Source organism: Staurois parvus, unplaced genomic scaffold (genome assembly GCF_062004578.1).
Source record: "Staurois parvus isolate SC_StPar_1 unplaced genomic scaffold, SC_StPar_1.0 ptg000249l, whole genome shotgun sequence".
Lineage (NCBI taxonomy): Eukaryota > Metazoa > Chordata > Amphibia > Anura > Ranidae > Staurois > Staurois parvus.
This window is the reverse complement of record NW_028318045.1, coordinates 11,932,566-11,950,648: the sequence shown is the minus strand read 5'-3', so window position 1 is coordinate 11,950,648 and position 18,083 is coordinate 11,932,566. Positions and strand designations below refer to the sequence as shown.

General features: G+C 40.3%; 1 protein-coding gene across 2 annotated transcripts in view; it reads left to right on the top strand.

Annotated features, from left to right (window-relative positions):
• Window positions 1–18,083, top strand: part of ARHGAP8 (Rho GTPase activating protein 8) — an 85,297-nt gene that overhangs the window by 44,317 nt on the left and 22,897 nt on the right. For both annotated transcript variants that reach the window (XM_089680781.1, XM_089680782.1), the window contains exons 8-10: window positions 4,868–4,978; window positions 9,774–9,847; window positions 17,739–17,816. In XM_089680781.1, coding sequence (XP_089536907.1) covers window positions 4,868–4,978; window positions 9,774–9,847; window positions 17,739–17,816 — 263 coding nt within the window. The remainder of the gene's footprint in view (window positions 1–4,867; window positions 4,979–9,773; window positions 9,848–17,738; window positions 17,817–18,083) is intronic.

Below are 18,083 nucleotides of genomic sequence, written 5' to 3'. Positions count from 1 at the left end.
GGGCATGTAATATAAGGCCGGACACAAACACCAAAAGAAAGTTACACACAATACATCATGCAGCATTCTCTCAGCACCCCAAGAAATAACAGAATCCAACTTCAGTATTCTTGCACTGTCAAAACCTCCACTTTCATTATCACACAACACACAGGAGGATATATCTTATGGTCATCATAATCTGCATATTAACAGACACTAATAATAATGTGAGTATCCCAGCATAAAATAAACACTTCTTTTGACAGCGTCACAGCATAGAATTAATACATTACCAAAGTTATGGGAAGAAGGGAAGGAAGAGACCTCATCAAAACCATAGCACACAGGAGATTGTGGAGAAGCCTAGGACACGATCAAGACCGATGAGTCCATGCAGCCTTGGCAAAAGTCCCAGCGTCAGAGCATCCCCTTTCGCACGGGAGGACTTCTGATCTCATCATGTCCAGGCCTCTCTTAAATATCCCGATTCAGTGCTTCTGGCCACATTCCCAATCTGGGCGGCACCTTACCTATTCCAGGAAGTGCTACTCAGAAAACCATTGAAAAGGTTTGATAACAGAGTCACACCCAGTAACATTACTGGACAAACAACTCTTCTCTAATACCCCCAATCCTAACAGCACAAAGCAGTAAACATTTCTAACTACAAAAACAACTTCTTATCTTTTCTCACTTAAACATTTCTTAAATGCGCAAACAAGTTCACAAAGAACTCTTATCTAATTTAAGCAGTTCTAATGTCTTGTGGTTCTGGAAGTTCCCCTTAGCCTAGAAAATGACATCAATGTCATTCCCAATGGCATTTCTGGCATATGGGCAGTGATGCTTTATTGTAAAAATCCTCCAAGAAACAAAGGGCCCAAGGCCAGCACATTTCATAGGCATTACAGGGCATATTTATTAAAAAAAACACATTTGGGTACATTGGCATGGCTGTATTTCACAGCATTCACTGTCCTTTGGAGCAATCAGTGGTATCCCTGGGTACATTGGCATGGCTGTATTTCACAGCATTCACTGTCCTCTGGAGCAATCAGTGGTATCACTGATATCTGCATTTATTGTATAGAATAGGACTGTGAAGATTTCCCCTTAGTTCCTGTTTTGATAAACAGAGAATCTCTGGGACAGAAAGTAAAAGGAGGTCTCCCCAGCAGAGAGACACAGCAGTAAAAACCAGCAATGTATATATTTAAGGCACTGGATTAGACTGTTTACGGTTGTAGAAAGTCAGTTGACTTCATGTTGAGCTCAGTAGCTCCAGAGAGACCACATTGAACAAAAACATGGTGCCCCGTATCTAGGGGTCCTAAGATTTAAGATCCACATGTAAAAACTCTGAGAGCACCAACCCAAAAATGGAAGCATCCAAAATCTTTTAGTACTAGTATACATTGGGTACATGTAAGGCCTCACAAACACAGCCACATGTCAAAATTTGACAGCCGTGCAGGAGCAGCTGCCCAGCCCCAAGCATCATATGCCTGCATTCGAGGCCGTGCGGATGCTTTGACATGCGGCTGTGTCCATGCATCCACTCTTGTATACTGCCTGCGTGCAGCGTAGGGCAGGTCCAGACACCAAAGCAGCCTGTACACAGTATGGGTGTCAAAGTTCATCTGAACGAAGCTTAAGTGGTATCACCCTCCTATAGTAAAATAATGTACAGCTGAATAAATCCAAAAGTGCATTATCTAGGTCTCAACAGGTTTGAAGTTTGATCCATCTGCCTATCTCTTTTATTATTTAACCCAAACTGGGTCCTGTTTCCAAGCTCCCCAAACATTTTAGGCCCTGATGAAGGGGGAATGTTGATGTCACCAAAGTGCATTGGCTCTTTTATGTTTCCTTTTTATAAACAAACACTAGCATTAACAGATTTTGGACTCTTAGATCTTTGGTCTGCCACTCTTATTAGACTTTTTACAAACCATAAAAACTTCACAGGGGTTCTATTGGACAATCTATCAGAAATTAACTGAATGTTGGTAGGTAAATGTACCCTGCATAACTGCTTAAGGACCACCCTATAGCAGACATACTGTTACAGGGCGGCACCTGTGTGCAGAATCACATATATATATATATATATATATATATATATATATATACAGTCAGGTCCATACATTTTGGGACATCGACACAATTCTAACATTTTTGGCTCTATACACCACTACAATGGATTTGAAATGAAATGAACAAGATGTGCTTTAACTGCAGACTGTCAGCTTTAATTTGAGGGTATTTACATCTAAATCAGGTGAATGGTGTAGGAATTACAACAGTTTGCATATGTGCCTCCCACTTGTTAAGGGACCAAAAGTAATGGGACAATTGGCTTCTCAGCTGTTCCATGGCCAGGTGTGTGTTATTCCCTCATTATCCCAATTACAATGAGCAGATAAAAGGTCCAGAGTTCATTTCAAGTGTGCTATTTGCATTTGGAATCTGTTGCTGTCAACTCTCAAGATGAAATCCAAAGAGCTGTCACTATCAGTGAAGCAAGCCATCATTAGGCTGAAAAAACAAAACAAACCCATCAGAGAGATAGCAAAACATTAGGCGTGGCCAAAACAACTGTTTGGAACATTCTTAAAAAGAAGGAACGCACCGATGAGCTCAGCAACACCAAAAGACCTGGAAGACCATGGAAAATAACTATGGTGGATGACCGAAGAATTCTTTCCCTGGTGAAGAAAACACCCTTCACAACAGTTGGCCAGATCAAGAACACTCTCCAGGAGGTAGGTGTATTTGTGTCAAAGTCAACAATCAAGAGAAGACTTCACCAGAGTGAATACAGAGGGTTCACCACAAGATGTAAACCATTGGTGAGCCTCAAAAACAGGAAGGCCAGATTAGAGTTTGCCAAACGACATCTAAAAAAGCCTTCACAGTTCTGGAACAACATCCTATGGACAGATGAGACCGAGATCAACTTGTACCAGAGTGATGGGAAGAGAAGAGTATGGAGAAGGAAAGGAACTGCTCATGATCCTAAGCATACCACCCCATCAGTGAAGCATGGTGGTGGTAGTGGCATGGCGTGGGCATGTATGGCTGCCAATGGAACTGGTTCTCTTGTATTTATTGATGATGTGACTGCTGACAAAAGCAGCAGGATGAATTCTGAAGTGTTTCGGGCAATATTATCTGCTCATATTCAGCCAAATGCTTCAGAACTCATTGGACGCCGCTTCACAGTGCAGATGGACAATGACCCAAGGCATACTGCAAAATCACCCAAATAGTTTTTTAAGGGAAAGAAGTGGAATGTTATGCAATGGCCAAGTAAATCACCTGACCTGAATCTGATTGAGCATGCATTTCACTTGCTGAAGACAAAACTGAAGGGAAAATGCCCCAAGAACAAGCAGGAACTGAAGACAGTTGCAGTAGAGGCCTGGCAGAGCATCACCAGGGATGAAACCCAGCGTCTGGTGATGTCTATGCGTTCCAGACTTCAGGCTGTAATTGACTGCAAAGGATTTGCAACCAAGTATTAAAAAGTGAAAGTTTGATTTATGATTATTATTCTGTCCCATTACTTTTGGTCCCTTAACAAGTGGGAGGCACATATGCAAACTGTTGTAATTCCTACACCGTTCACCTGATTTGGATGTAAATACCCTCAAATTAAAGCTGACAGTCTGCAGTTAAAGCACATCTTGTTTGTTTCATTTCAAATCCATTGTGGTGGTGTATTGAGCCAAAAATGTTAGAATTGTGTTGATGTCCCAATATTTATGGACCTGACTGTACGTGATTTTGCATTCCCGGGTAGGGGGCACACGTGAGCCGCGTACGCACCCTACCCACACTGCCATTCGCAGCCGTGGATGTCAATCACCAGGTTCCAGACGGTAATTACCCACTGGCGCCCAGTGTTTCCTGAGCATCTCCGACGGGGAGGAAGATTGTTTGGTTTACAAACAATCTTCCTCCCTGTCAGCTCGAGCACACTGCTCGGGATGGCTGTGTACAGTACAGCCATACCGATTAGTGTGCTTACAGTGAAGAACACACCCCCCGCCCCCTAGTAAAACACTCCCAGCACACAGTTAACCTCTTGATTGCCCCTCACATTAACCCCTTCCTGCCCAGTGCCATTAGTACAGTGTCAGTGCTGTTTTTTAGCACTGATCACTGTATTGGTGACACTGGGATGTCAGTGACACCAAGTCAGTTCACCTCCAGTGTCAGAATGGCTGCTGCAGTCTCGCAGTCCCTCTAAAAGTTGCTGATTGCTGCCATTACTAGTAAAAAAAAAAAATCCCATTATCTATACCGCCATTTGTAAACGCTATAACGGTCATGTAAACCAATTTAATTTACATGTATTGGGATATTTTTTAGCAAAGACATGTCGCAGAATACATTTTGGCCATGATGAAATCTGATTTTTAAAATTTTTTTTACTGGACATGTTTAATAGCAAAAAGTTTGTTTTTTTTTCAAAATTGTCGGTCTTTTTTTGCTTATAGCGCAAAAAATAAAAACGCACAGGCAATCAAATACCACCAAAAGAAAACTCAATTTGTGGGAAAAAAAGGATGTAAATTTCATTTGGGTGTAGCATAGTATGAACGTGCAATTGTCAGTTAAAGTAACAGAGCGCTGTAACGCAAAAAATGGCCTGGTCATGAAGTGGGGTAAATCCTCAGGAGGGCAAGTGGGTAAAGAAGTAATCTTATAATAGTGATCAGATATGGAAAGCACATGTGAACAATTTCTAGGATGAAAATTTCAAAAACAAAAGCTGCCCTGGAAATCAGGGGCTGTTACCTACGTGAGAAAGATCAGTCAAATGGGTTTTGAAGTGTTCAATACAGTGCAAAGATAACAAAGGTACCTTACCTTCCAGACATGATGAAAAGCTCCGCCTCCAGCACAGGGGAAAAGCCGTAGCTATTACTAAAGCGCCTCCACCTCGACCGCCACTCCCTACACAACAGTTTGGTGTCAGCCTGGAGTAGTGAGTATCCACAATTTCTGTTTGTATTCTAAAGTCATATTGTGCTGCAGAGACTCTGCATGGGCTGTGTGCCCAACTATGTATTCAGTGATCTGGAAATTAAGCCAATAAACGTGCTGTATTTTATTGGGCAACACTAGGAAAGGAAGAAAATCAGAAAGCTTCTATACCTGCTCTATACTGGCTAAAGTAACAGGTTCATTTTACAATAAAGTGACTGCAGGAGATCAGCAAAACTGAAATGCAACAGAGATGAAACAATTTGATTTGTTTTACAAATTGGCAATTGTTTATAATACACAGTGCTAAATGTAATTCAACTAGGGTTTACATCTACCTAAGGCACTGTACCACCTCCTTAAAGACACCTTAACTAAAGAAAATTGAAGGTAAAAGCGCAGAAAAATTAAGCATTTTAAATTCTTACTTGAAGTGTTCTTTCTTTCCATAAGAAACTTTTTATTCACTTGCAATGTGCCTCTAACCTTACTAGCAAAATGACTATACCAGGAATTGTTAATTTTCTAGCCCAGCTCAAGACAGACTGCTGCCTGCACACTAAACCACTCTGGTTTAGTGTGCGGGCAAGTGTGAATGGGTCCCAAGTGATATTACAGCTTGATAAATCATAGCCTTGCATTTTTATAAGTCTCTGAATTCAGAACATTCAGATGAGGATATTGGCAGCTATAGGCATTTAGGGCCAGCCAGCTGCAGAAGATTGTCAGGATGTATATTATAGTCACCCAGATGGCACCGTTTCCCCAATGTCAGTTTATGGTAGAATTCCAACCAAATTTTTTTTTTCTTTGCTTCTTCTGGATAGAGTGAAGAAGCACTAGAGACTGTATTTCCAGTGTCTCTGCTGGAGATATTCATATATTATGTGGTCATCACAACAGGAAGTAAGGGGAAATCTCCCCAGTGGAGACTTAGGCAGAAATAATGCCATGAACCACCAAGTTCCTCGATAAACGTTTGTCATTAAACCTAGTTGCTTACGTGAGTGCATTTTCACTTAGATACATTCTGCTCTTCATCAATAGATAAATGATATATAAACAGAGGCGGGTGTTGCTGCAACAAAATGGAACTTCTGATACAATAGACGAAATTGTATTAAGTGGCATATTCTGTATTAGAGAGAGGAAAACAAGCCATTTCTTTTCTGGAGAATGTAAAATAATCTTTTAATTTTCATTTATCATTCTCCCTAGGCAGACAGGTCATGTAGCGGGGTGGCTAACGCTAGCGCTAGTAGTGAGCCATCACCCCTTATCTGTCAGGACATATGGTGTAGTTATACTTCCGTCCTTCCCTGCTTCATTTCAGATAGAGCAAATAATGTCAGGTTTATTTTCTACAGTAGATAAATACAATGTTCAGTGCATTATGGCCGGAGAAATGCAATAACACCAATTGTTCACCTATACAGTTCACCTATGTTGGCAAAGAGGACAATTCACTTTTAAATATACAATACTGTGCAAACAGTTTAGGCAGGTGTTTAAAAGAATATATTTTAAATGCTGATTTTTATCAATTTACAAAATGCAAAATGAGTGAACAGAAGAAAAATCTAAAGCAAATCAATATTTGGTGTGACTACCCTTTGGCTTCAAACTAGCATCAATTCTTATACTTGCACATTTTGTATACCTGCGCAAAGTCAGGGAATTTGTAGGATTAAAGTCAGGTGTATGTTTAACCAATTATACCAAGCAGGTGCTAATGATCATCAATTTGATGTGTAGGTTGAAACACAGTCATTAACTGAAACAGAAACCGCTGTGTAGGAGGCTTAAAACTGGGTGGGGAACAGCCAAACTCTGCTATTTAGATGAAGATGTGGAAAGCTGTTTAATGTCACAGGGCATACACCATGGCAGGATTGAGCACAGCAAAAAGACACAAAGTAGTTATACTGCATCAGCAAGGTCTCTCCCAGGCAAAGATTTCAAAGCTGTTCAAGCTCTTCTGAAGAAGCAAAAAGAATTGAGCAACGTTGAGAATTGTAGACGTAAGGGTCATCATGCTTACTTCCCTTCGACATCAGAAGTGCCATCAGTACAGAATTGACAGAAACCAGTGGGACCCCAGTACATCCATCTACTGTCTGGAGAAGTCTGGCCAGAAGAGATCTTCACTGAAGAATTGCAGCCAAAAAGTCATACCTGTGACATGGAAACAAGGCTAAGCGACTCAGCAATGCACATAAACATAGGCAATGAGGTGTAGAAAAATGGCAGCAGGTGTTCTGGACTGAAGAGTCAGAATCTGAAATATTTGGCTGAACCAGGGGGCAGTTTGTTCACCAAAGGGCTGGAGAGCAGTACAATAATGAGTGTCTGCAGGCAACAATGAAGCATGGTGGAGGTTCCTTGCAAGTTTGGGGCTGCATTTCTGCAAATGGAGTTGGAGATTTGGTCAGGATCTATGGTGTCCTCAATGCTGAGAAATAGAGACAGTTATCCATTGTGCCATAGCATTAGGCAGGCATGTGATTGGCCCCAAATTTATTCTGCAGCATAACATCCCAGTCACTAAATTCTATTGTAGGCTTCAATATGTTCTTGTAATTTAAAAAGTAGCTTTTTGAAAATAGAATAATTCTTTTAAATCTGAACTCCGGTATAATCATATATTGTGTAGGGTGACTGGTCTTGTATCCACCCTCTTCTGTAGTTTTTCACAGGCAGCCTGTAATGGGTGACTAAACTCTGAACAGAATATGTAGAGCACAGTGATGATGTCACTGCTTCTTTTACAAAGCAATAACTAGGATTTGATGCACACAAAGTACATTTATATGCTTTGTAGCTATTGAGGAAAATATTTAATTACAAGTCCAATATCACTAACTGTAAGGGATGATCATTGTAACATTACGTGGACAGTGGGATTGTAAAAGATCGTAATGGTGCACTTCTCATGCTATACATTGAACCTTGGAGGATGCTTTTTTTTCCAGCGTTTGGTCAAACCTGTCAAGGGTTAGATTACCCACAGCTTGTGGAGTAATGGTCAGCATGATCCCTTCGCGTAACTTCAGCAAAGCTTTCTCAAGGGCTTTAGGCTGACAATTAATCAGTAGAGTGGTGAAAATTGCCGAGGTGTTATAGTGTCAAGCCTTCCTCTGCTCCCGCATCCGTTGTACTCAGACCGAGAAATGACTTTATTTAAAAAAGAAAGGAAAAGGTTCACCTTGATTGAATGTTGCTCTAATGGTGCAAATACGGAAAGGCTTGATCCCTCTAAACAAAGGGTCAGCCAAAGACATTTCCAAGCTTCCTTTATTAGTTCTCAACAACTAGTGTAAAGCATCCAATTACTTGGGCTTGTTAGAACAGGAAGAAACGTGTCATCGCTGGCGGCAATTTGAGGGAACTGATTCAGTTGATAAAAGAAATTCATTGCCAAGTAAAATTGAATTTGTTCGGACGGCAAAGCCTTATGCTCTGCGAAACGGGGATTGAAAATGGTTTTGTCAGTCTCGAGGAATATTGCAAGTTGCGGGATGACTTCATTTTAATGATTGTAATTTATGGAGCTGCACTGGATGCTAGTACTTGGATTAAAAGCAACACAATTATGGTCAAGCTAAGGGCCAGTGTATGCAGTTTGTGTGTTGGCTTTGTCTGTTTACAAAGCATTTTTGGTTTCACCAAATTTTAGTCAGGGGTATCAGAGTAAAGGGCACTGAATACAAATGCACGCCACACTTTTCAGATATTTATTTGTAAAAAGGTTTGAAAGCCATTTATCATTTTCCTTCCAGTTCACAATTATGTGCCACTTTGTGTTGGTCTATCACATAAAATCCCAATAAAATACATTTACATTTTTGGTTGTAAAATGACAAAATGTGAAAGATTTCAAGGGGTATGAATACTTTTTCAAGGCATTGTAGGTCTGACTCACCAAGGTTAGTTCTTTGCAGAGAAACCACTGCTTCCACACGCAGAGAGTGGAAGCATGCTGGCAGAAGCAGGCTTTTCTACTTGGGCTGTGGCTGCATTCTATAGAAAGTGATAGACTTTGCACACTTTTCTTTGATGCATGGGGAAAGTATTTAGCTGATTTCAGTTCCAGCTTCAATTCTCATTGCAGACACAGACAAAATTTAAAACCAGACTAAAGTTTTACCTCTTCCCCAGTAAAACCAAAACTTAGAAAAAGGTTTTGGCTAGAGTTGGGCTTTAATAAAATCCTTTTATAGGTATCCAGCGCAGAGATCTCTTTACCTCAATACTATTAAGATCTCTCCAGTCAGTACAGAAACACACTATTCAATTCTCATTACTCATCCAGAGGCGAGCTGCTGCTTATTGAACCGTTTGGGGTCAACAATAATTTGTTAGATTCGTGGCCCAGGTAGCCATACTAACTACACAGATCGTTACGCCAAGATTATTATCAGTGGGAGGTGGAGGCAGAGATACGGAAAATTCAGATTTACATCTTGCCCCATGAAATCTTTACTTCCTTGAACGGTCTACAGGTCAAATGCTTACAAAGACTGCCCATTTATACACTTGTATTAAAACAGACTCCAAAAACTATTTCTTATTCTTTTTAAACCTGAATAAAATAAAATAAGAAAATAATTTTTGATTAAACAAAGGAAGTACTATAAGCTGGCAATTCCAAGCCATCAGTGAATGATAATGCGATGTAGGAGGTATGGCAACCATGCTAAAGTCATCAGGGTCACTGTTGTAACACAACCTGTAAACATATCATTGTGATAAGAAAAGGAGAATTATCTAAGTTATAATATTTTTATTTTGTTCAGCCTAAAGAACAAAAACCAGGGAGAGCTGATCCCCCCCGTCATGGAGCAGACAATTGCGTACCTGAAGGTGAAAGGTAAGGGCTCCAGAATTATTTCATTCTTTAAAGTGGGTGTCACAATGTAACCACAACAAAAGCAAATACATAAACTAAATCCTATCCTACCCAGCACTTACTACACAGTTCTCCTAGATTGTAAGCTCGAAAGAGCAGGGCCCTCGATCCCCTCATGTTTTGCATTATATTGGTATTGTTCTGTCACATGTTCTGTCCCCCTTTGTAATGTACAGCGCTGAGTGAATTATTGGCACTTTATAAATACTGTATAATAATAATAATCTCACTATCTGGTAGGAAAATTAGATCTTGTAGTTGTGCTGCCATCACAAACTCTTTACTGTACAGCCTAATTCTCTTCCCAGGGGTTAAGACAGGGTGAGGACAACTAATAACCTTGAGTAGTTTAACTAGTCAACGAGGACCAGGATAATTCCATGGAAGGAAAGGCACCCTCACTTTTTCTAACTATTTTAAATGTATTGCAATTTACAAGGGATTTTGGTACCTCCCCGTTTGGCTAAATATTATGAAGTATGCTTAGTATCCCAAGTATAAATACAAATAAACCCCCCTAGTGCAAAATAATGACAATCAAATACGGTGTACCCTTCCCTTATTCACAAACTTCCCCAAAACGCATATAAACACTTTAAACCCCAAAAAGTGTGATAATCTTATGAAATATGCTTAGTATCCCAAGTATAAATACAGATATAATAAGTACTCAAAACAAAAAACACACAAGTCCCAAAATAATAAATTAGTCAAAATATCAAAGTCATTCAAAATCTCAAAATCAACCTCCAGGTGAAGACAGCCTCCAAAGTAATTTCTGAAACCAAAAAAACCTCAAAAAAAAGAAAGGAAATGCACATAGTGTATTATCCTTAACAACTTGAATTATTCATTCCATAACGCATGTGATTCACACAAAAACACTCGTGATCACTATATGGTAAAGTGAATAGATGTGTAAACCCGTGCCCGTATAGACATATAGCACAAGCTACCTAACCTTCCTAGCAGATGAGCATGGACAATGGTCTATATACAGTAGAGGTACACTAACATTACTTGTTATAATTTGCAATTTCTGTAACAGACAGGCTCCAAGCTTTACTCAAGTGATTGCAGGGAACAGGGCGCTAATGTCATCCTCCAAGTGAACTTCCTTCTTTGGTCTTGGGATGTCCCCTCTGGCACAGACTTTCCTTCTTAGTTCTTCTGTTGTAATGGAGCCCCCCCTTTTAGGTTATGCTTGTGGCCTTTTATTTAGAATGTTTGGGTAGCCATTCCCACATTGGCATACCCTTTCCTGCATCAGTTTCCATAAGCGAAACAGAACTCAAACTCTAGAAGTCACTGTTGTATCATACATGCCATAGACCAGATGTGTCAAAAGCTGATGTTTACTTTACAGCTAATGTTTACTAATAGTGAAGCAATGTGAAAAAGTCAGCAGTAACAAAAAAATTAATGAAATAAAGCCGCATGCAATATACATTGATCAGCGCTAAATTATTATTAATAGTGTATGCTAGGATATGTCACCATATAGAAATAATGAAAATATCAATTATTATTATACAGGATTTATATAGCGCCAACGGTTTGCTCAGCGCTGTACATTATAATGGGAGACAGTACACGAGACAGTACAGTAACAATACGATTCAATACACGAGGGGATCGAGGGCCCTGCTCCTTGGAGCTTACAATCTAGGAGGGAGGGGATAGTGGTACAGGAGGAAGTAGCTGTGGGGGATGGAGTGGTAGGAAGAGTGGAGGAGTTCAGTAATTAGCTGAGGGCGGGGTAGGCTTCCCTGAAGAGATAGGTTTTCAGAGTGCGCCTAAAGGCAAGTAGAGTAGGTGATAGTCTGATGGATTGGGGTAGGGAGTTCCAGAGGATGGGGGAAGCCCTGGAGACAAGCATTGGAGGAGGAGACCAGGGAACTAGAGAGCAGGAGGTCTATCAATGTGTCTATAAATCAAGAATGAGTTCTTAGAAACCAATTTAATATAAATATGATGTAAATCCAGTGAATAAGTAATGAGTCCTAGTGTGTCTTATTCCAGCCTTCACCATGCAAAAAGGAACACCCACTGTATTTATCCTCCACCATATAGGGAGATTGTAGGCTTACTGCAATCTAATGCTGTCTAATGGATAGAACAAAAATATGCGCTTTATTATGAATTACCATTCAGGGTTTCTCTCGTTCCATCAATAAAAACGAAAGCGGCACTCTTCCACTCCCTGGGGGTCAGCATCAACATTCAAATATGCAGGGCCACCAGTCCAGCAAGGATTGGCGGCAGGACCTCTATCAATTATGCTCTGCTCAACGCCATTTTCTGTGACTGCGCATCATCAGGAGCCTCTCAAGAAGCCAATAGATTGACTTCTGTGAAATAGGACTGCTGGAAAACTATTATTCAATCAGCCAAACGTCTGCAGCACTGACCAGTGTATTTTGGCAGTGGAGGAGTCCCTCGTTTGTGTGGACGGGGGAACCGATCAAGCTGAATGGAAAAAAAAACTAAGCATGTATACCCAGCTTTGCTGCATTCTGTCCCATAATCCATAATTTCTGCACACTGGGAGATGGTGCCATGCAGTCATATGACTATCCCTAGACATAATAAGGCTGTATTGCATTACACATAAACAGAATACATACAATCTGCTCTTTACAATCCTGTTAGACATAATAGTATGAAGCATATTGTAAATGAATGGTTAAGTGGTTCTTATTACTGGTGGTCCTTGAAAGCCAGATACTCACTTACTGTCCATCACGCTGGCTTTGGTGTGTGGTGGGGCACTGTACTGGTGTACATACATAATTACTCGGTTTATTGTGATGAGTCACCCTTCTTGACTCCTGAAGAGCTTTTTCTGAAGCCCTCTTCAGCTGATGTCAGTGTTTGAGCCATTCCTTGTAATATTATTATTATGAAATGTTTGTTCTACCAATATTTTCTACACAGGTCAAGCGTATTTGGGAAGAACTGGGACAAAAAGTAAAGTGTATCTAGACCCAAACCTTTTTTTGTTGTTGTTGTTTCTGTTTTGAGTAGAGAAGGGATAGTACCTCTGTCAGGTTTTTATTGCTGTATGTATCTCCTTTAGGGAGTTTCACCCTCTCTATTTCTCCTGGTCACTGGGATTGAAATGACCAATTTTGCTGATTTCAAAGGACACAAACACTTTTGTCAGGGCAAAAACATTCACTTTAGCTCAAAATATCCCCAATATAGTAACAGACAGCAGTAAAAGAACAAAAAACAAAAAAAAAATGGGCAGGCTCGATGGACCACTCGGTCTTTTTCTGCTGTCACTTTTCTAAGTTATGTTTCTAAAAGTTCAACCATGCCTCTAACCCTTCCTTGCATTACCCAAAACTAAGAGACAGAATTGAACTTTAAAAAGACCATTTCACCTACTTAAATAAATGCATTGCAAAAAAAAAAAAAGCACAGACGAATCAAGTATTTTTTACTTGCAGTGTTTATCATTGGAAAAATTGGAGTACTCCAAGAAGAGTCAATTATCTTGCACAGCCCCCTCCTTTCTTACACGTCATAGCCTTCTCCTCTCCTGGAAATGTGTAATTACTCTATGTTCTGGCTCAGCTCCTCTGCCCTCCATTCATCTACCTACATAAACTTTTATGTAGCTACCAGCGTAGGAGTTAAGGGGAATACTATCGTGACATCTCCTGAGTCTGCAGGGGCTGCTGACATCACATCCAAGATGGCGCCACCCAACAGTACTCTCAGAACTCTTGAATATCTACACAAGGAGGTTTTTACAGGTAAATATCATACCTAAAATATAATAATAAATAACAATAAACTTTATATAGCTCCTTTTAAATGTAGCTTCTCAAAGCACTTTACAAATAAAACACAAGAAATACACAGGATAAAATAAAGGACAAAAGGGTCATCTGCATGAAAGCTCGTCTAAAGAAAAAAAATTTGTAGATTTGATTTGAATGAGTCTAGAGAAGCTGACTCTGATGTTTTTTGAAAGAAAATTCCAGAGTTTTGGAGCATAGAGAAGGCTCTGTTTCCCATCGAGTGTAGGTGTGTAGGGGGTACACACAGAAGACCAGAATTTGAGGAGCGGAGGTTACGATGAGGGGGAGTAAGTTGAGAAAAGTTCAGGAAGTAAATGGGGTTCCAAGCCATGAAGAGCCTTATAGGTGAGCAGGAGGATCCTAAAGTCTATGCGAAATCTGATGTGTAGCCAGTGCAAGGACTCCAGGATAGGGGTAATATGATCACCTGTACCAAACTTACTCAGGTTTCTGGCTGCAGAACTTTGTACTTATTGAAGTCAATTAATTATGGATTTAGTTAAACCAGTGAGTACAGCATTGCAATAGTCAAGTTGGGAGAACACAAATGTATGGATCAGCTTTTCAGCTACAGTGTATGATACCATAGGACGCATCCAAGCAATGTTTCTCAAGTGGAAAAAAATGTTCTGACAACATTTTGTACATGTGGATCAAAGGTTAAACTAGCATCAAATATCACCCATAGATTTTTCCATTTAGACTGAAGTTCAAGTATAGGGCCTTCGATAGGCTACCAGAACTGGTATTTTAAAATTGATGGGGGGTGCGAATAAGGCATGACTTCAGTCTTGTCATAGTTTAATTGAAGGAAATTGTGTGCCATCAAAGTTTTTAGATCACAAATACTGTTAGGAGAGAAGCACCCAAAGTAGAATCAGGTTTAGTGTGGATGTGTATCTGAGTGTCATCAGCATAGAAGCGATAATTGAGCCCGTGTGATCTAAGCAGTTGACCAAGTGGAAACATGTAAATGCTGAAAGGTAAGAGACCCTGAGGAACACTGTACTTGACTGGACCAACATCAGACTGGAATCCACCAAGAGAAACAAAGTGACAGCAATCAGTAAGATATCACTTAATCCATTTCAGAGCCAATTCTGAGACTCCAAATATGGGTTCAAGGCAAGAGAGTAAAATATTGTGGTTTACTGTATTAAAGGTAGAACTAAAATCAAGTAGAATAAGAATAGTTAGTGAGCTGAATCAGAAGGTCTTTAGTGACTTTTACCAAAGCGGTTTCTGTGCTGTGCAGTTGTCAAAAACCAGATTGGAGGGGTTCAAATAGGTTATTTAAAGTCAGGTGCCCAAGGATCCTGGCAAGGAAGGACAAATTAGATATTGGGCGAAAGTTGTTTTCCAGAGCTATGTTGGGTTTTTTAGGTACTGGGGTGATGGCAGCAGTTTTGAGGATTGTTGGTTCCAAACCAGTGCTAAGGGAGTAATTTATGATATTGAGAATAATGGGGTATTGGGAACTAAAACAGGATTTAAATAAATGGATGGGAATAGGATCAAGTATACAGATGGAAGATTTTATATTATCACCAGTTTAATTAGAGATGCAGAGTCAAGTGAAGAGAAATGGGAGAGAGACGAAGCAGTAACACTACGTGGGTCAGGAAGTGATGTGGAAGAAACATATGGTGTAGTAAGAATTTGATGTCTTATTTTGGAAATTTTTGAGGAGACAAAAATCTAAGCATGCTGTGTTGTGCGGTGTTGAAGCTGGTAAAGTGGAGGGACAGTGAGGTTTTAATAATCTGTTAATGGTACACATATAATCTCATGGGAAGATATTTGTTGAAGTGGGTGGTCTGGAGATAGGATCTCTTTAAAGAGGCAAAGAGACATGCAGAGCGTAGAGAAAGTGTGTTTGCAAAAGACTTCCCCCAACCCCCTAATGATCTCCTTTATCTTCCCTTCCTCTTAGCACCCTGCATATTTGGGTATGGAGCATGTAACTTTGCCCCTTGTCTCATTATCCAGACACTAAATACATTTAGGGACCAGGGCCGCAGATAAGGGGGTACCACCGGTCCTCCTGTAGGGGCCCCAGGCACAAGGGGATGCCAAACATCACGGGGAATCGGTGTGACGGGGTGGGGGACAATTACAGAAGGATGCCCTGTGCAGCTCTCTGCAGCAGCTGAAAGCCAGTTTCTCTCCCTTCAGATGGCCTTCAACTGCTGCAGGGAAAGACACAGACATGGGGCATCGTTCTGTAATTGCCCCCCGCCGCACTGATCCCTCTGCTTTTTCTGCCGGCATCTGATTCCCCCGGGAGCCCAGACCCCCCTCCTGCTGATCTGCTGGCTGCCCTCTGCAGCCGGCTGCTTATTCTAGCCATTGAAATGAATAAACTCTGAAGCGCTAAACGTGCCTAACTCTTAGGCACAATTACACGTGTTTAGCAACTTTCAGCATTTTGTGTAGTCAAAATCCCCTCTCCTGAACACAATTTTAGGGAATTTTGTGAACTTCCTCTAAACTCCCCTGCTACTAAACTGCAAACGGCTATGTGTGTATGGACACATAGGATAACATAGAGGGGAGTTCAGGGGCAGAAAAAAAATCCACCAAAATCCACAAAAACATGAATTTAGGAGCAGAAGTTTGCATGGGGCCTTAATGTGCTCCGTTGAATTCAGAAATCCAAAGATGGCTAAGTGCAGAATACATTAGTGCAGCACATACAGTACCTGTTAATGTTCCTTGCATTAAAAACACCTATTAGAATGATGGGCCTGCCAACACATCCTGACATGTTGAACATTGGATATGATTGTTTTTTTCTAACACAACACAGGTGCATTGCTGTAGTGTGTTGGGGTGCCATTTAAAGTAACTGACACCCCAAGCCACATTTACACTTCTGCAATGCAGTGATGCATGCATTAACACACACTACGTGCATTCATAATAAAAGGCACTGCAGTGCAGCAACGCATGTTACCACAACCCAGAAGTGTAAACGTGCCCTTGGTGTTGTGTTTTTAGAAATCTCTTCCCTTTTATGTCTTTTCATATCTGCCTGGAGTTCTGCCTTAGTTGTTGTTATTTCAGTTCTCAGTCTGAACAATTGTCTTGTGATTTAATGGTTTTTATTTTAATTGTACAAACACAGCGAGCTCCTTTTGTACATAATATACAAATTGCTTTTTTAACGATCCTGAGTGTTTATGTTTATTCTGTACGGGAGCAAAATGTACACATTTGTTCGGTTACATTATTACAATGTCTCCAATTTTCTTCTTTTTATTTCAGGTTTGTTTGTATGTTTTCCTGATGGTTTTCATTTCCATTAATGTGTACCTTTCTAAAAGTAATGTGTTGAGAAAGTGTAGCGAGTTGAGGCTGTTTAGGCAGAAACCAAGCTTATCTAAGGTTTATTTTTTTCTTATTATGATTTTTTTTTAAATCTAGGCTTAAAAAAAATTAAAGCTGGAAAATGTTTGGCTGTTGCTGGGAAGTTCAAACTTACTATGTCAGATAAGTAAATAGATTAAAGTGTGCCCATCAACACCTATTCATTTCTTTGCAATTTATCTGGGTAACAGTGTAGCAGTATATAAAATTACAAAAACGTATAAATGTGACTGCCATTCAGCACAATAGTACTCTAGACCCAGGCATCATGATGACGCAGTCCCCTGAGGGTTTGTCCATGACTGTCTAAACTTACAGGAAGTGAGTTGAATGATGATGGTGGTCATTCAACTAGGAAGATTGGTGACATCTAGTGGCAGAAAAGACTTACTGCAGGGACAGCACTAGATTGAATGTAGATATTGCTGCGAAAAGCTGCCTTTTTATTTTTACTTTTACTCTTGCTTTAGATTTTTTTTTACCTGGAATTCTTCTTTCATTAAAAAAAAGTTTTGGCTGGCACTTCATGCTAACAAAATATACAGCTTGCCTCAAATGTATTTTGTTGGAGGGACACTATTACAAAGTGCATGCAAATATTCCTAGTGACACAGTGATGCTTCCATTTATTGCAGTCAGCAAGTCTTCAGACATTTCATTTTGTCTCACAGGTTTGCGCACGGAAGGTCTCTTTCGAAGATCAGTCGCCGTTCACATCATCAAAGACATCCAGAAGCTGTATAATCTGGGTCAGTATTTCCCCGAGCACTCCGGGAGCACCGAAGCGAGTCCTCTCGCCGATAATGAATCTATTTTACCACCGCTACCACCGCTCATTTAATTAGTTAATCATAAAGCCATTTGTAATGTAGATGTCACGTTAGCGGGAGATGTATGGAGGCCGCTAGGGACACAGCTGTAGGAATTTACAGTTTGTTGAATGGAGGAGAAGGAAGGGGGGGGGGGTAATGTTGATTCATAGAGAAGAGATATTGGCGATTATGAACTGTGATGGA